Source organism: Colossoma macropomum, unplaced genomic scaffold (assembly GCF_904425465.1).
Source record: "Colossoma macropomum unplaced genomic scaffold, Colossoma_macropomum, whole genome shotgun sequence".
In the NCBI taxonomy this organism is placed as follows: domain Eukaryota; kingdom Metazoa; phylum Chordata; class Actinopteri; order Characiformes; family Serrasalmidae; genus Colossoma; species Colossoma macropomum.
The window spans coordinates 32,560,614-32,580,137 of NW_023494790.1; the positions used below are offsets into that span (position 1 = coordinate 32,560,614).

The following is a 19,524-nucleotide window of genomic DNA, read 5'->3' on the forward strand; positions in this document are numbered from 1 at the left end:
CACACGCTCAGTACGACGCCAGTCACTCACACTCACACACACACACCACACTCGTCCTTTTGTCTTTCTGTGTGAAAGGAATGAATAAGTAAGTGAATAAATAACCCGAAGGAAAAGTCAGAAGAAGTGTTCGAATGAAATGTCGCAGCTGAAAAACACAAACTGTGACCTCCAGCCGCAAAATGACGAGTGTTATTCCGCCGAAGGGCCGGACGCGTCCTTCTCGGCTGATCCGGGAGAAATGACCTCGACTCAAAACCCTGCATTTAAGGGCGTAGATCAAAAATGAGATTTAGCCCTTGTGTGGTGTTGATGTGTTTGTTACTCAGTGGTCTGGTGGACCCACCGCGTTATTGTTTTTTATATCAATACAGCCATAACAATTTATGTAAAAATACCAGATGTTTAAAATATCACAAGTGGCCAGCGTAGGGTTCTCCTTTAGCAGCTGTAGCCAGTCAGCAGCCTGTCCATGTTGTCCACCCTCGCACACACACACACACACACACACACACACACTAACAACAGGCCATGTAGGAGCAGAACAGAGTGAAGGGACACAGCACCTCCACACTTTTATTCCCCGTGGGTTCACCCAACACCACGTGTAATGTAAATGTGTGGGGGGTCAACAGAGTGAAGGCACTGAAAATATGTTATTTTATACAGTCTTTACAGAAAATGAGGTTGAAATAATAATAAATCACATTATTTTTTCTTTTGGTATACATTGAAAATGGGTCCCTCAGACCCCAACACCACACAGGGGTTATAAATGAGGCTCATGGATGTAAAGCTGTGGTTAGTGTGGGAGTTTTTCCAGTTTTAGATGTACATGCACTTGGTTGTGCCTTAAACTCAGTTCATTGCGTGGGGGACTGGTGGGATGGGGAGGGAAACGGGATTGTTTTTGGTTTGCTTCAGTTCAGTAGTGGTGTGATAAAGTGCTGTTTGACTAATTAAATAAAATTTTAAAAATGATCACAAAAAATATACAGAAATGTAGTCGATCAGCCCAGACATGTAGTATCTGAAGTTTTCTTCTTTAGTTTTGCACTGGAGCAATGAAGCTGCGAATACCCCACCAATCAGGATCATGCAAACGTTGTGTACCTAAAAAAAATCACACTTTTCTCGTGTTGAGTTGTTTAGTAATCTCTAATAGACTTTCAGTTATGTGTGTGAAAACTCATTAGCTACACTCGTAGTGGTTCTTTAAGGGTTGTTTAGTAAAGACAGTGGTTCTATATATAACTAAGAACACTTAAAGGTTAAATGGTTCTTTTCTATGATGAAAAACATTTTATAGTTCTTTAAAGAAACAAAGTTGTTATTTTGAAATAACGAGTTAGTTATCTTATTATCTTGAGATAGCAAAAGTTCTTATCTTGAGATAGAGTTAATTATCTTGTGATCTCAAGATAAAGTTAATCAGATATTGCAGAATATTCACCAGTTGGCATTTTTAGATGTTTTTTTTTTGCATTATGTCAAGAATTCAATGAATAAAAAGTGAAAAAATGATAATATACCATAAGTATTTATGTGTCATTTTTTTTTCCTCCATGTTTGAAATACATTAAATTAAGTTTATTATAACTTCATTCCCAGTGTTCTACAGCTTTTGCAGCTCTGGTCATCACTCTGGACATTTTATTTAGTGCTTCCTACCGTCCTGCTAATTATTTAAAGCCTGCAGGACCTTTTTGTATTGAAAACAGTGATTCCAAACACTTGGGTATATGAAGCTGATGACTGACGTCAGTCAACAAACATGTCCTGCCTGATTGACCACAATGGGAACAGTGTGGAAATTTGATTTTTGGCCAAACTGTTGGCCAAAAAGTAGCCAGAGTGAAAGAAGTTGTGTTTCTTATCAAGTAGGCAGTGAGTGTAGAACAGTCTGTGGGATGTTTATTTTGGCTGAATCTTTTTTATGTAATTTCTCTTTAACATTCCTTTTGTGTGTGTGTGTGTGTGTGTGTGTGTGTGTGTGTGTGTGTGTGCGTGCATGTGTGTAGTGGCAGGGAGAGACGCAGGAGTATTGCCCAAATGCTAAAGTGGTGTTAGTTGGCTGTAAGCTGGACATGAGGACCGACCTGAACACGCTGAGGGAACTGTCTAAACTACGTCTAATACCAGTTACACACGAACAGGTGAGATGTGCACACACACCATCATAAAACTGACCTGTAACCCTAAACCAGGGATTGTCAACCCAAATGTTTAGAAGAGCCATTTTGTCCTTTCAACAAAAATCAAACCACCTTGGGAGCCACAACATTTTATGTCCATTTTACCATCCTGGCTGTAAACATGTCTCAGTATGTGCTGATGTGCTAGTATGGGCTAAACAATATAATATAAATGAAAACACAGACTTACTTTGCTCTGCTTTAATCTTCAGGTCAGCTATAGCCACTTTTCTCGCATCCCTGGCAGGAAACCTTTCCACAGAAGTAGAACAGTTTCTTGTAAAATGTCTGTAAACGTTCGAGTTTTTACGAGGCTGAAGTCGCTTCTCATTTGTCAGCTTCTTGTTCAAATTTTCCCGTTCCACCTTAAATGGTGCCTGATGCGCCAGAATGTAACTGCTGCACCATTTAAGGTGACTTCAGCTTCGTGACTTTTTAGTGTCACAGTTTCTCGTTGCAGATTAAACGTATCAGGAAACCAGCTGAGAGCGTATAAAAGCAAATAAGTCAGTTTGTCTCTAAATCATCAATGTTCATCTTAATTCTTTCTCTTTTCGGGAAATTATTGTCTGTGTTACTATGGTGACCAGCAGTCTGTGCACCAATCTTCATGGTTAAAGCTTGGTGAATTAGCAGTTGTGGGCAACAACAGCATTTAAGACCGTTTATTGTTAAAACTGTGTCAGCAGAGCTTTATTTCACTGCAAAGGATGATTTTTTTAATTTTTACCTAAAAATCTAATTCTGCTGTGGAGCCGCAACAAGAGCTGCATGCGACTCCGGAGCCACATGTTGCTGACCCCTGCCCTTAACTCATCATAATCCAAATCCTGACCCTCATGTGAAAGGGGAACGGCTATTATTGGCTATCATTAAAGTTTGAGGGTGCTGCGTCACTCCAGAAGTTTTAAAAATCACAGCCTTTAGTAACTACGTTTATGTCATGCCAGTGGTTGAATATTGGTCTAATGATTCGATTGTCATGGTCTAACTAGGGTCATAGTTGACCAACATTTAGCATGATTAAAACATGTGGTCCAGACTGATATTGGCCAGACTATTCAAGACTGATTTAGCCTTGTAAACGCTTAGATGACCTCACTGATTATCATGCATACTTTTCCTTTTGCAGCCCTTTCTGCATGACAGCTGTATGACACCAAAACAAACAATAGTGGCAAAAGGCCAAACGGTTCACCCTTTTCCGAGAAGAGACGCCCTCATGATAAACCGTTAGTCAGAAAACGACATTGGATATTTAAATCGAAGGGAAAAAAGGCAGAGAAACTCATAGATGGAGAAATTAGCATCACGAAAGGGACGTTTAACATTCTACAGTTAAACTTTGCCTGCATGCTTACAAATGGGCCTGTAAAGGGGTGTTTTATACAACTTATGCACACATTGGATGGATGAGCCTAGCAGCACATTTACATGTTGAGAATTTAAAGAGGATAAGTACACATTTAAAGTACAAACATTTCATTTCGAAGCGATAAAAGGAAAAACACACCACCATAAGCCTGTTAGTCTATGAGCTCAGCTTATCAATGCAAAACGTATTTACCTCAGCATATTTCAGGAAACTTTGAGGCAAACATTAACGTTATCAAGCGAGAATTCCTTTTAGTATTTAATGGTGTCGTTTGTCTGACTGGCAGCAGTCCAAGGAGTTTAGTTTGGAATTGGTGCTTGTCCAAAAATCCAGTTTAAGCAGTTAACACACACAGATGTTCCTCAGTACGTCTAATGGTGTGTTTTTGTCAAAGTTCACCAGCTGCCAGCGACTTTTTACATCTTTCACATCCTTGTGCGATATAGACAGGCTTAACTTCCTGCACACCCTTTAATGGCATTCACTGACTCAGAGTAAAGACATTTGTTCATTTTGGAGATAAATAGGTCTTTACCGAAGTAGCAGCTCCAGTGACTCATGGTAGATGAGAATCCAGTAATGCTCTGCACTGTTTTGGTGAGAATGGAGCCTCCATTAAAGACAGTATTGTTAACAAGCTAGCCAGCTAACGTTAGCTAGCTTTGGTTAGATTTAACAAACTGCTGTGTCTGCATGTTGATGAATCTAAAGCAAATACTACTGAAATCTCGTTTAAAAGTAGAGAAGTGGCACACAGTGTGAGCAGCCATGTTTATTTCATGTCAGTTGTACTTTTTAGGTCATTAAACGGGGTGTTAGGAGGCTAAAAACATGACTAGCACCAAAATGTAGCTGCTGGCTAAAGAACGTATTTGAAAAAAGGTTTTAATCAAAAATAACCAAAGGAGACTGGTAGGTTTTTGTGCTTGATGAGTAACAGAGGCTGCCTCTTTAGAAAGGGCTAATGAGCTAATGCTACAGCTAACCGATACAGCGCTGGATGCTAATGAGGACTCGTTGTTTTCTACATGAGGTCTTGTCTCCTCAGAGGACGATGTGCCAACATGTTAGTTTATCAGAGGAACACATTTTCACCATTTTCGCTGTTTCTGGGCCCAGCTAACATCAGCTAGAGTAGTTAGCATAGTTACCAAAAAAGCTGAGCTATCTTAGCTTAGTTAAGTCCTCAGTGCACTCATGTATTACAGTTCTGTTGAAAGGAATTACTGTTTATTGAATGTCTGGCGTATATTTTCTCTCTGTTTTTCTGTGATGGAACGTAACAGATACCTGAATAGTGATTTCAGTGTTTGAATATTGCACCTCGAATGGGTCACAAACTTTAGTCGAATGCCTGAAGTAACTCACCTTCGCTAAACCCAAACAGCACAAAAGAACTCTTGAAGATGTAGTAATAATATATTGTAGCACCCAGTTCAGTAGAACAGTTCAGTATCTCTAGCTAACTATATCTATACCACAAAATATCTTATGATCACAGAATTGAGTCTCTGTCAACGGTAACTCAATTCAAACCAAGGGATTGACGAAAAATCTAATTTACACAATTATGAGCTGATCCAGATGTGGTTATTCAGCGAAAGACATGTTTGATGTCCAATTTTTGCTTCTTTTTTAAGCACTTGAGCTATAAGGCTAACGTTGCTAACAAACACTAGAAACCAATAGTCACCCAAATTTTTCCTTTAAATGCATGGTCAAAATTTAACCCACTTAAACTACATCCAGCTCTTTTGTTAAGGCTGTGCTGGTTTGTGAATGTGGTTTAGGACACAGTATGACTCACTGTGAACTACACCAATCAGGCATAACATTATGACCACCTCCTTGTTTCTATGCTTATTGTCCATTTTATCAGCTCCACTGACCATATAGGAGCACTTTGTAGTTCTACAGTTACAGACTGTAGTCCATCTGTTTCTCTGCATACTTTGTTAGCCCCCTTTTACCCTGTTCTTCAGTGGTCAGGACCCCCATGGACCCTCACAGAGCAGGTACTATTTGGGTGATGGATCATTCTCAGCACTGCAGTAACACTGACGTGGTAGTGGTCATGTGTTTGTGTGTGTTGCGCTGGTACGAGTGGATCAGACACAGCAGTGCTTTGTAGAACTACAAAGTGCACCTATATAGTAAGTGGAGCTGATAAAATGGACAATGAGCGTAGAAACAAGAAGGTGATCATAATGTTATGCCTGATCAGTGTATAAAAATGTGTTTCTAGTGTTAGTTAGCAACATGAGCCTCATAGCTCCAGTCTTGGTTGATGGACTGCATCTGGGGTAAGTGGGAAATTGTGTAGATTCAATTTTTTATGCTTTAAAATGCAAAAACTGCAGCATAATCCATACCATTAGCAAAAAACGCTTCGCCGTGACTTCTGACAAAGCACGTTTGTAGACAAGGATCCAAAAAAACGTTAAAAAAATCACATTAAAAAAACATCTGGTGCTGAAAGAAGTGAAAGACAAGCACACACACTCCTTTTTTTTCCGCTGTGATCCCTTTTTTTAAAGAAGCTCCTGCTCTTCCCATCCAAAACCATCTGCTTTGTGCAGATTAATGCTGGTTAACACACACACACACACACACACACACACACCCCTCCAGTTCAGGTAGGAATCATCACACAGTGCAGAAATGCTGACATTAATCCGTATCCCTGGAGACCGAAGTTGTATTTTTAGCATCTGTCGCCGTCTCATACTTCACTGACAGTCCGTCAGAAAGGATGACAATGAAAAAGGAAACTGCTCCAGGTATCAAAGGCCTTTAAAGAGACGGGTGTGAGGGGAGAGAGGTGGGGGGGGAGATGGGGTGAGAGAGAGAGGGGGGGAGAGAGAGAGAGAGAGAGAGAGAGAGAGAGAGAGAGAGAGAGAGAGATGGCGATGAACTGGGGATGATTTTAATTGTTTGTTTGCGATGTCCTCTAGCAGTGAAATCACTGGACTACCAATGTGTGAATTTTAATAGCTCATTGTGACGCTAATGTTGTTTTTTCCCCCCTCAATGCTTCATTTATACAAATCCTTCAGCTCCTCTCATCCCTGCTGAAGGACAAGATGAGCTTTGGATGCCAATCAGCTTTCTGATGAGAGAGAGAGAGAGAGAGAGAGAGGGAGGGAGAGGGAGGGAGAGAGAGAGAGAGAGAGAGAGAGAGAGAGACACGGATAGCTTGCATATTTGAGGCCTCAAATGACACAGCATGCTTACTTTTATACACGCCCAGGTTGAAAAGTTTCTAGAACTCGTAGAACCTGTTAAACTGGGCCAGAACCATCAGGAACAAAGCTCTAGATCACTTAAAAGGGGAAAAATCTTACTCTAGCTGTTCGTTAGCTGTTCAAGCTAACTTAAGCAAATTTAAAGGGCAGTTCTGCTGGTTTTTTTAAACGTCCTCAGTATGTCAGTGGATAATATGTAAACCAGGTCACTCAGAGTGGTTTGACGTGAAATTGTTTTTTGTCGAGAAACGTAACGTCTCTCCACAGTGGTGTTGATAGGAACCAGGGGTCACAGTGTTTGCAATGCATTTTATTTACTTTCCAAAATGACCGGCGGAGAGACACGTCTTCGGAGTTTTTAAATGTAAATAACGTATGAGTACATGTAAAAAATAAAGTGGTAAATCTAAACAAATAAATTTTCTCTGGGGACAGTTTTGCCTTACAACACCCTGCATGTACCTCTCCCCATTGAAGGTATTTAAAAAATAATGTTTTAAACCAAAATCTTGTCTCAGATGTGATTGTAAAACAACGTCTTAGACATGAAGAAGCTTATTCATAATCATTTTATTAGTAGTTTTCTGTGAGGGAGCTTTGGAGGCTTGAAATTCTTTGGCGGTCTGGTTTTTATCACCACCACTGTGAAGAATTCGGACTTTTTTCTGCAACAGCTCATTTTACGTACAATTTAATGCTTTAATTATGCAAACATTTCTAAAAATTAGTGGAATGTACACCATTGAACCAATATTTAAAGGGGAATTCCACCAATTATTTCTCCATAAATTGAATGGTTAAGATGTTAATAAAGCTATTCAGGGTTGTTTGATGTGAAATGCTCCGTTTTGGGGAAACTTACAGAGTCAGAATTGTTCACAGTGGTGGTGATAGGAACCAGATCTCTGAAGAGTTCAATGCCTCCAAAAAATTCCATCACAGAAAGTTTTTGCATTAAATAGTTGCCTGAAACAGAGAGAAGGTTTTGGCCTAAAACGTAATTTTTTAAATCTGTTCATGGTGGAGAGGTACATCAAGGGCACTGTAAAGCACAATAGTGCCCGAAGTTACTACTTTACCATCATCAACATTACATATAAAAACTCGTGTATAGGTTCACTGGTGGTTCTGGATTTTAAATAAAACGGCTATATTTGTGTTGTACACCTTGTGACACCTGGTTCGGCTTGGCTTTCGTGCTGTTCTGGTTAACATACAATATGTGCAGATGAAGTTTGCTTAATGTTAGCCCATATAAGCTGAGAGAGAAGCTCTACAGTTTAATGTTAGCTAGCTAACTAATGCAGAACTCATTGATCATTCAGCTCACTGTCTTACAAAACCTGCGTAAAGCTGCAGAAACCCATTCATTTATACAAACAGCTATAATGAATCATAAGGAAGGCCTTTAAGTCAGAGCGCGTGTGTTGGAGTGCGAGGCCTGTGAGAGCAGACTTCTTTAAGCGAAATCAAATGCAAACAGTTAGCGACTCGCTAACCCAGGCTTAAGTGAATTATAGGGGAATGTGGCTCTGTTTATGCTTGGATCTTTGGACTAAATCCCTTATTCAACATCCAAAGTATGTTGAAGAAAGTCCAAGCCATCAGCAGCAGTCAGTACACACTCACTGTCCACTTTATTAGAAACGCCTACATTGTACTTCCACTCACTGGACACTTTATTAGAAACACCTACGTTGTACTTCCACTCACTGGCCACTTTATTAGAAACACCTACCTTGCACTTCCACTCACTGTCCACTTTATTAGAAACGCCTACTTTGTACTTCCACTCACTGGCCACTTTATTAGAAACGCCTACCTTGCACTTACACTCACTGTCCACTTTATTAGAAACATCTACCTTGCACTTACACTCACTGTCCACTTTATTAGAAACGCCTACGTTGTACTTCCACTGACTAGCCACTTTATTAGAAACACCTACCTTGCACTTCCAATTCACTGTCCACTTTATTAGAAACACCTACCTTGCACTTCCACTCACTGTCCACTTTATTAGAAACGCCTACTTTGTACTTCCACTCACTGGCCACTTTATTAGAAACGCCTACCTTGCACTTACACTCACTGTCCACTTTATTAGAAACATCTACCTTGCACTTACACTCACTGTCCACTTTATTAGAAACGCCTACGTTGTACTTCCACTGACTGGCCACTTTATTAGAAACACCTACCTTGCACTTCCACTCACTGTCCACTTTATTAGAAACACCTACTTGCACTTCACTGCTGCCACTTTATTAGAAACACCTACCTTGCACTTCCACTCACTGTCCACTTTATTAGAAACACCTACCTTGCACTTCCACTCACTGTCCACTTTATTAGAAACACCTGCGTTGTACTTCCATTCACTGGACACTTTATTGGAAACACCTACCTTGCACTTCCACCATGCATGAGAAGATGAGTCAGTGACTTGAACTTGGAGCACACTCAAGTTGTATGTTGACTGACTTGTGACTCGAGTCAGGCTCGCCCATAACTGACATGAATCGATACTGTTTCAAAATGCAGGACGCATGAACAAAACTGATTAAACCTTAAAGCTGTTCATTACCAACAGTACATATGAGACTTGGCCTGTCAGTTATGCGCAGCTTCAGGTTCAGTATGACGTTAAACCGTGAGCCGTTCATTGTCCATCGAACTTTACAGTTTAGCTCCTTCCATTCCTATTGAAGTGATGTGGAGTGTTGTTCCTGCAGACAGTCTGTAGCAGAGATACTGGAGTAGGAGATGTGGGAAAATGATTAAACGTTGTGCTGTTCATGGCTGACAGGAAGCAAATGGATCATTACAACCTTCCAAAGGATCCCAATTTCCAAAGGGGGTGAATAAAATTTCCTTTTTTCCCTCCTGAGGATTTCAGACTGTTCCACGTTTCAGCTTGGACTGCTTTATGGATGAGGACAGTCAGCACAGAGCTCATTTACATACATGACTCTTGGAGGCACAATAACAAAAAGAGCCTGTTTAATTCTAAGGCATAAAAAGAGGTAAATGGTTGGGTATTATACTCTTTTTGGTGCATAAAAACCTCACAGATATTCTGAGTGGACATCAGGGGGATAAAAGGAATATAAAAAATGTGGAATATGGGCCCTTTAAAGAATATTACTGCTTTTATTCGTTTGCTAAGGACACATTCAAACGTGAGAGCACTTTGCTGTGATGTGAAAGCATCTATCAGGGCACAAATAAGCTCAGCCACTGTCCTCAGCCGGCGATAAATGTGTGGAGGAGCTCCCGATTTGACATTCATGAGTTTTTCGGCTCTAAGCGGCGAGGTCATTATGTAAAGCGCGCCGGACGAGTGGCATTTAGAATGTGGAGACCGCCTGGGTTTGAATGGGATAAACAGAAGGGTCTTTTTTTTTTAATGGTGTTCTCAATGGCATGAAATACCAAGGCAACAAAATCACAGGTAGACGTCAGATAGAAGCAGCTGTTTTTTATGCAGAAAACAAAATACAGAGCCAGTCTCAGGAGATGCCCAAACACAGCGTTAAAAAACATGATGACAACATTTTATTTATTTATTATTTAAAAAAAAAACAAACTATCCACTAATAAACACAATCGGCTCATTCTCGAATGATATTTACACGAGATTATGATTAGAGCGGAGTATTTGTAGAGGGATACTTTGAGAGAGAGAGAGTAGTAGAGAAAGAGAGAGATGAGATAGAGAGGGAGATGGACAGAGAAAGAGTGAGAGTATATGTAACTTAAAAAAAAATAGTGTTTCATATGTGCTACAACGGGGGGGGATGGGGGGGGGTGGACACGGGAGGCAGGGTGGATGTTTCAGCGGACTTTTCATTTTATTTTATTATTTTATTTCTTTTACACACAACCAACACAAACTTGAACCAAAACTGACACTTCTCAGTGGCCTTTACTCTAACTAGACTTTTCAGTCCTTCTCTGACACAAGCTTTTCTGCTGTCCGCTGTCTGCTAGCTGTCTTTCTCTCGTTGGCCTCTCTTTCTGTCTCCTTGCCCTCTCCGCTCCTTTTAAAGGTGCCCATGCTTCCAGTGCCAAATCAGTGTCAGCTGGCTCTCGTTAAGGGCAGCATGAGTGCCTGAGCGGGGAGGGAAAGAGAGGGCTGGTTGCTCTACCTCACCGTCAGCTTCCCTACTCCACAGCATGGCCACCAGGTTCAAATGCCAGGGCTCAAGAGGTGGTGCTTGGGCGGTGGCATCATGCCGCTTTCTGTGGCTCTTGTTGGCACTCAGGGCTAGGGCGCCAACCTCACACTGCTTCCTGCGGTTCTCGTTGGTGCTCAGGGCTTGGTAGATAACCTTACCTGGTGGTTTTCCTTGGTGCTTGGGTACCGTCCTCACACCATTTCCTGCAGTTCTTGTTGGGGCTCAGGAGCCAGACTTATGCTACATCCTACAGCTCTTATTGGTTCTTGTTACAATATTTTATTCACACATTTTGACACAATTTGAGGAGCAGTTTTGTTCAGACAGTGACTATATATATATATACACATACATACATCATCTAAACCGCTTATCCTTCTGGGTCGCGGTGGGGTGCTGAAGCCTATCCCAGCTGTCATTGGGCGGAAGGCAGGATACACCCTGGACAGGTCGCCAGTCCATCGCAGTGCAGACAGACAGACATACACATTCATACACTCACACCTAGGGGCAATTTCAGCATGTCCAATCAGCCTGACTGCATGTTTTGGGACTGTGGGAGGAAACCGGAGTACCTGGAGGAAACCCACGCAGACATGGGGAGAACAGGCAAACTCCACACAGAAATGACCCTGGTCACCCAGCCGGGAATCAAACCCAGGCCCTTCCTGCTGTGAGGCGACAGCGCTACCTAAAAGTGTACCGTTGATTTTCACAGAGTACTTAAATATCTATTTATATTTATTTGCTGAGTTTTACATACTGGGGGAACAAAAACATAAAATATAGAAGGTGCCACAACTTTTGCACAGGCCAAATTTTATGTTTGATTTTTTCCAGTATGTTATATTCAGTAAATAAACAGTAATTGTGCATTAAAATGTGCAGAAGTATGTTCTCTGTAGAGGATGTGTTAAGTTATTTTCACTTAGAGAATAAACAAAACATGTAATTTGACCGGGGCACCCAAATTGTTGCATACATGTATATATGAATCCTGCAAATCATTTCTAATTTTACTGAATAAAAATGAATAACGTACTCACTGGCCTCCAGATAAGAGGCTTTTTCATTATTTTGATTAGCGTTTCTCTCTCGAACAGGCACATCTTTGATCACTGTAGGCATAACAATGAAAATAATTCTCAATTAACAAAGAATAATAACGAATTATAGTGTTGGTCTGTTTTGGCTGTATGTAAAGGCCCTAGGCAGTTTCTTCCAAAGCGAACAGACAGACAGGACAAAACACACCAACACACACACTCACTCACTACACAACCACAAACATACACACTCTTCACTTAGCTTGAGGCCGCAGAATTGCTGATACCCCCAAGAGCCTTACGATGAAATAATCATGAGCAGCGTTAGCGACAGTGCTATCAGCAGAGAGTGTTTAGATGGACACACACGTCTGATATTGCAGGATGGATGCATTATTGAAAACTACAGTTGTACACTTCACATCCATCACCTCAAACTATCTGCTTCTCTCTCTCTCTCTTGCTCTCTCTCTCCTCAATCATTAGCTTTCTGTCTCTTCTTTTAGCATGCACCCACCTGAACTGCAGCGACCCAAAGGGCTTGAGCACAGTAGCAGTAAAGAAGCTACATATGGATGCATATGGAAATAGTTGCTTGGATCAAAGAATATAGAATTAACTGACTACTTAATTTGGTAGACAGCCAAAGACTTTAAGCCACCAAGCAACAATAGAGCAAAATCGATCGTTGCATTTCAGTTCGGTCAATGTGAAAGAGGGGACTTCTTTCTCATGCCCTCTTAATTTCTATATTCTGTAATCTAACTGCATATCCTTAAGAGAGTAGCTAAAAAAATGATAAAGGATAAAAATTACAAAACATTAGCGAGGCAGGTGTTTCCAGTAAAGTGGCCAGTGAGTGGAAGTGCAAGGCAGGTGTTTCCAATAAAGTGGCCAGTGAGTAGAAGCACAAGTCAGGTGTTTCCAATAAAGTGGCCAGTGAGTGGAAGCACAAAGTTTGTGTCTGTCCATCTGAGAATATAACACCACCTACTCTGCTCATAAAAGAAGTATTATAAAAGAGAAAACTTTTCTGAGGCATGTTATGGACCGAGTGAGAAAAATGTGTCTGACAAAAGGAGGTATTTATGATCCAAAGCAAACCTCGTCATCTGAAGCATGGTGGAGGTAGTGTAAAGCTGCTCACTTGTCTTCATTGATGATGTGAGGGTGTGAAGATTTCTTAACAGATGTTAACCGAAGCATCTGAACTCAGATCCAGCCAGTTGCCTCAAACTCACTGGTGGTACTTTTTCCGTATCCACACTTTAACATAAGTATTTGGACAGGATTAGTTTTAGGGGGAGGTGGGATAATGTAATTATTACCAGTGTTTCTGAGTTCCATCATGTCAGGATTTTTTTATTTTAATTCTCCTGTGTCATCAAAGGTTGTCCTAGCTTTTATCTACTATAAAACAAACTAGAAATATTCCCATATTCTGTTAAACCTGTTATTAAAAACAAACAGTAGAAATAAACCCAGGTTATTTTGATGTAATGCAAATTGCCATGTCAGTAAATACACAATAAAATCCTGTGGAAATTTTGTTTTTCTTAAATATGGAGGCACTCAAAGAAGCATGCAATTGTATTCTATGTGGGGTATATTTCCAAGCTAATGACAAAGCTTTTGGCATGTCACATTAACTTAAGAAAGCTAGGTAGATGGTTAGGGGAACCAAAATTACAATTAAATTAAAGGTTTGGACACGTTTTCTACATATGAGCAGCTGAACATAATGCATGTGGAACTGTTTTGATGTGAGGGCAGTGCGTAAATTGAGTAGCCATTCTCATCTCTGCAGCTTTTTACCAACATTTCTTCTTATCTGAATGGAATTGTGTGAATCAGTCATAAACAATCAGTAAAATTACATTACTCAACCCAAAAGGAATCCTGTCCGAATAGTCATTTAGTCTCATTTCAAATCCAATATTTTGGAGTACAAAATGCTGGAGCCCAAACAACAAAAACTGGGTCATATTCAACTTACCTACCCACTACGGACAAGACTTTACTGAGATGCACAAGGTGCTGAGACCAGGTGGGATGTTAGCCTACTGCGAACAAAATGCTAACACTTGCTAATCTCTCTCCCTCCTCTAGGGCACTTCCCTGGCCAGGCAAATTGGGGCCGTGGCATATGCCGAGTGCACATCTAAATACTCCGAGAACAGCGTGCGGGACGTCTTCCACGTCACCACAGTGGCCTCTGTGGGCCAGCTTCAACGGCCGCCGCTGAAACGCTCCAACTCCCGCCGAGGCCTAAAGCGGGTATCCCAACAGCCCCAGCGTTCCGAGATCCTGGATCGGCCGCCAACCATCCGGAAAGACCGTGCCAAGAGCTGCGTGATCATGTAGAGGACATGAACCTGACCTGGGATCTGTTTTCGCCACTGTTACTCACAGGGGCTTGTGGTCCGATGGTTTGATTAGCTGCGCTAGTTTAGCGCTAGTTAGCAAGTTAGCATGTTCAGTTGCTGGTTGTGCTCAGCAGCCTGGTTGGTGTACAGATATATCACTACACAAAGGCAGACCTATTTATTGACTGGGATTATGCTTTTTTAATGTTTATGGCTTTTCTTTGCACCACTAAAGATGAGTTGGACTTAAAGGACTAATAACGAGATGGATTTTGTTTTGTTTATATATATTTTTTTTATTATTTTGCTCAAATTATTCGGAGGAGGCTGGTGTGCAGAGCAGGAATGAAACAAGAAAAAAAATTTGTGTATAAACTTAAAAAGGCGTCAAAGTTTTGCTTCAAGAATCATAAAAGACATGAAAATAACAAATATATGAGAAAGAAAAATGAGGCTAAGGACTGGATGATTGGGAGCTGGTTTGTGATGTCATTTCCTGTCTTGAGAAGACCCCCCCCACCCCCTGCAGGTTATTTCATTTTGCTTTTGAATATTACAGTGAACACAGCACAAAGAAAAATGCACAAAATGTATAGTACAAATTCTTTAGCTTTTCAAACAGACGCTCAGCTGGATAAAAAAATCATGTTCACTAACATCATTTTGGAAATCTGTTGTCACGTGGGAAAGAAGGCGAAAAGGGAACGTGGATGTTTATGGATATTTTATATTTGGCTGTATTTGTGTGACGCTGAAATAAACAAACAGTTGCTCTGCTGTCTGAAACTGCTTTATGTCGAATAGTAGTTATTTAGCACGGCTCAATATTGAGCCTGTTCAGTATTTTCTCACTGAGGTCTATTATTCCAGTTACTAGCCGTCTGAAGATGGATTTGGGATATTCTCCTGCAAGCTGAAGTCCACTTTTTGGAGTCTAGTATTGGACATTCTGATCCTTTTGGCAGCTAGAAAAAAGAAATTCAGGGATCAAGCAAAGAAATCTCAAGTAATGGTCACTTTCATGTTCCGGTAGCATTGTTATCATAAAGGACATTTCAGTTACACACTGACAGAAAAGCATTCCCAGCTTGACTACTTTGAAAAACAAACAAACCAAAAAAATCTGGACCTGAAAAAATAGCCTGGACTACATCTATTGTTTCATTCAACATCTAATTTTCACACAAAGTAAAGAGCAGGAGCTGTCATTAAATCTTAGGTTTTGTCCCAACAGCAACAACATATGATAAACCTCATTTGGAAATAAGAAATTAGAGTGCTAACAAAACAAAAATCAAGATCATAACATCACTTTAATATTTCAAAAGCAGTGTAAACCATGTTAGGCATTGTTTATGGTCCTACCCTGTAATAGCTATAAAAAGGAAAATTGTTGCTTTTTGCTATATATCTGCATTATTTTAGGTCTTATATTGCTAGGTTGGCATGTGATAAAGCCTTTGGCAAAAGTTGGCTTTCATATGCTTTTGTGTGTTTTCTAAATTAGCTTGAAAACTGGTAATTGAATTTTGCACTGGCACTCAATGGGAGTCAAGACTCTGATGCAGTTCAAGAAAAAACTGGAATGGCATTTTGATAGGAACAAAAATGAAATGAAAAATGTAATCATACTTAACTTTTTCCCAGCTTGTGGCCTAGTCAGACTCAGCTGTCACCATACATAGTCCCTGACTTGTGGCCTAGTCAGACTCCACTGTCACGTACGAAGTTCCCATCTCGTGACCTCATCAAACTCCACTGTCACATGCAAAGTCCTCGTCTTGCGGCCTGGTCAAACTCCACTGTCACGTGTGAAGTCCTCGTCTTGCGGCCTGGTCAAACTCCACTGTCACGTGTGAAGTCCTCGTCTTGCGGCCTGGTCAAACTCCACTGTCACGTGTGAAGTCCTCGTCTTGCGGCCTGGTCAAACTCCACTGTCACGTGTGAAGTCCTCGTCTTGCGGCCTGGTCAAACTCCACTGTCACGTGTGAAGTCCTCGTCTTGCGGCCTGGTCAAACTCCACTGTCACGCGTGAAGTCCTCGTCTTGTGGCCTGGTCAAACACCACTGTCACATACAAAGCTCTCATTTCAAGACCTAGTCTTATTCCAGTGTCAGAATGCAAAGTCGCTGTGATCTAGACAAACTGCACTACCATGGTGTTAATGGGTAAAGAGCCAAGATAACAGTAAGTTGAGCTTTCCTTCTACGATAGAGTATGCTTTAGATAACCAAGCTTATTTGTTGTGCTGCACATTTGAGAATGACAGAAAAACAGCTTATATAAAAGGAATAAAAATATTTTTTTTTCATTTTGCAGCCAAGCTAACAATAAACTGAGCTTACCTTAATATAAACCTCAATAAGTTGGAGTACGCATTAAACAACCAAGCTTATTTGTTGTGCTGCACTCGTGAAAATGACAGAAAAACAGCTTATATGAAAGGTCTGAAAATAACCTTTTTTCCATTTTGGTTTTGAAACAACAAAAACATTAAAATTCTACTAACTGAGTAAACCGTTTCTTTTTCATTCCATTTATAAACCCTGCAGGAAATTGGGTAATTTTTTACTGCAAAGCAATTTGGTCTGAACAATACACACACATCCACACACACACACACACACACACACACTTAGATTTGTGTAGTGCCAGGACATTTCTCAATGTGTGAGAAAACCAGAGTGTGACATTTCACAGCGCTGTGTACGAAGGTCGGGATATGTGCTCTAGGCAAGGCCAGCCAGGACCTGCTCACACACACTAGTGTTTTGGTGTGTGTGTACTGTTTCCATGGTCTTCTGCATGGGTGTATGTAAATGTTGTCTTGCTAGTATATATTTGTGTTCCTGTATTTAGCCCTTTTTGAGGACCTTATTAGGGATGGGCATTTCAGTCAAATTTGATATTCAAATCTGTTGGGAATTATTATTAAACATATTTGAATAATGAAAAGCACTGTATTCCACACCCAATGCCAACAGAGACATGTTGCTTGAAATTTACTTAAAGAAAAGCAAATCTAGTCTTTAAGATAAACAGACAAATGTTTAATGTTTAGATAAACAGACTGATGCTTAGTGAAAACGTGGAGAGACTCTTTCAGCTTTTATGCTTCTAAACTGTGGAAGTCAATTCCACCTTTTATTAGACAGTCAAGCTCAGCTCACACCTTTAACAAACATTTGAAAACGTGTCCCTTTAACTTAGCATTTATTTAAACTACATCTTTTCGGTATTTCTTCGTAACCTGATCTGTCAGTATCAACATTATCGCCTGTAAAGCACATTGAGACTGCCACCGATAAAGCAATGAAAATGTGCTGTTGGGTTCAGTTTTGTATAAACAGATTAAATAAATTTAGGTGTAGGCCAGTTTAACTCTGCATGAAATAAACATGGAAAAACTATAAGCACAAGTTACAGGTTCCATAAAGAACTTACTCACATGTTATGCGGTCCTGCAGAGATCGGCTGCTTCTTCCAGTTTATCTTAGGAATATGGAAAACTGTATCCAGAACAGCAGGATTTATAAGAGGTGGGATTTCGTTTGTTCATTTTCGGTCACACTACCCACGTACACACCTACACCTCTGCCTTCTACGCTGTAGACTTGCGTTCAATCCCCTGCCTGGGCAAACACCCTGCACTATGCCAATAAGAGTCCTTGGGCAAGACTCCTAACACTACCTTCACCTGCCTGTGTAAAATACTCAAATTGTAAGTTGCTCTGGATAAAAGGGTCTGTCATAAAATGTAAATGTCTTTTTTGACTGCCTTCAGTGCTGATTTGTTCAAGCGCTGGCATTAATAGCTCTCAGTCCCCACAGCAGAGACAGTCGTCCTGGCACTTGTTGGAAGTACACCTCCAAGTTCCTGTCGTACAAAGTGTCGTAGGTATGTCCAGGTGCTGGTGGGTCAAGCATCCAACTGAGGCATTTCCACACACATATATACTCAGGTTGAAAGATATACAGTTGAGGCTCACTGGTGCTGAAAATGAGGTCGTCATAATTGTAATCTGACATTGTTTTGATTTTCCAAGTATGCTAGTTTAGCTTCTCTGCCAAGTCTTACAAATCTGTCGTCATGTTTGGTCATCTTGCGCAGAATGATACCACATACTGTGCCAAGGTAAAAGTGGGTTATTCAAAATGGCATTCCACTAAGCAGAGTTTCTGTAGACTAAATTAATTCATACCAGGGCTATTACTCTGTCATTAGCTTAGCAGCAGTTTACTCTCAGTTTAACACCAGTAACTTCAGAGGTTTAACACACAGCTGTGTGTTGAATTAGACTTGATTCTTCTGTCAAAACAAGCCAACTGATCCACCGCTAAACTTCCACTACATTTATGGCTTTCGGCGGACGCTCTTATCCAGAACGACTTACAATTTGATCATTTTACACAGGGAGGTGAAGGTAGTGTTAGGAGTCTTGCCCAAGGACTCTTATTGGTGTAGTGTAGGGTGCTTACCGAGGTGGGGGATTGAACCCCCGTCTACAGCGTAGAAGGCAGAGGTGTTACCCACTACACTATACCAACCACTTACACTAAACTCGATGTACTGTCAAATTATGTCATGTTAAGCCCAACTAACACAAAACACTGCATAATGAGGACATATTTTTACTATTAAAAGCTTTCAAATTCATCAGGCAATATATTATAATATTTCAGTATATGTATATAAAACTTGCTTCAGTTCACTTGCAGCACACAATGACAGTCTGTATTATTTCAAGCCTAACCTAAGATAGCAATACAAATTACACAAAATCTGTGCATGTCACTGGACCTCACTGTGGACAATGCTGTGTCTTTTATTTTTATCAAGGTACTTGTAATTTAAAACGCATCGACCAAAACATTGTGTTCCCAGCTTCTCTGAACAATACATTCTACAAAAAAAACCTTGAGACAGCAGTGATTAATGCTTCCTCTAGATGAGTTTGGTACCTTAGTGTGTGTTTAATTATGCAATATATCATTAAATTAAAACCTGCCATGAAATCCACAAACATTATACAAAAGTTATATGAGCCTAACTATGGAATATTAAAGGTTTAAGATTAGCCTCAGTTAAAGCTGAGATACAGCGACATCTAGTGGC

General features: G+C 40.5%; 1 protein-coding gene across 1 annotated transcript in view; it reads left to right on the forward strand.

Moving 5' to 3' along the window:
- LOC118809637 (rho-related GTP-binding protein RhoN-like) overlaps positions 1-15,197 on the forward strand; it is a 71,722-nt gene extending 56,525 nt beyond the window's left edge. The window contains exons 4-5 of the mRNA XM_036573114.1: positions 2,022-2,156; positions 14,152-15,197. Of these exons, the coding sequence (XP_036429007.1) occupies positions 2,022-2,156; positions 14,152-14,406 (390 nt within the window). The 3' untranslated portion in view covers positions 14,407-15,197. The remainder of the gene's footprint in view (positions 1-2,021; positions 2,157-14,151) is intronic.
- The last annotated feature ends 4,327 nt before the right edge of the window (positions 15,198-19,524 follow it).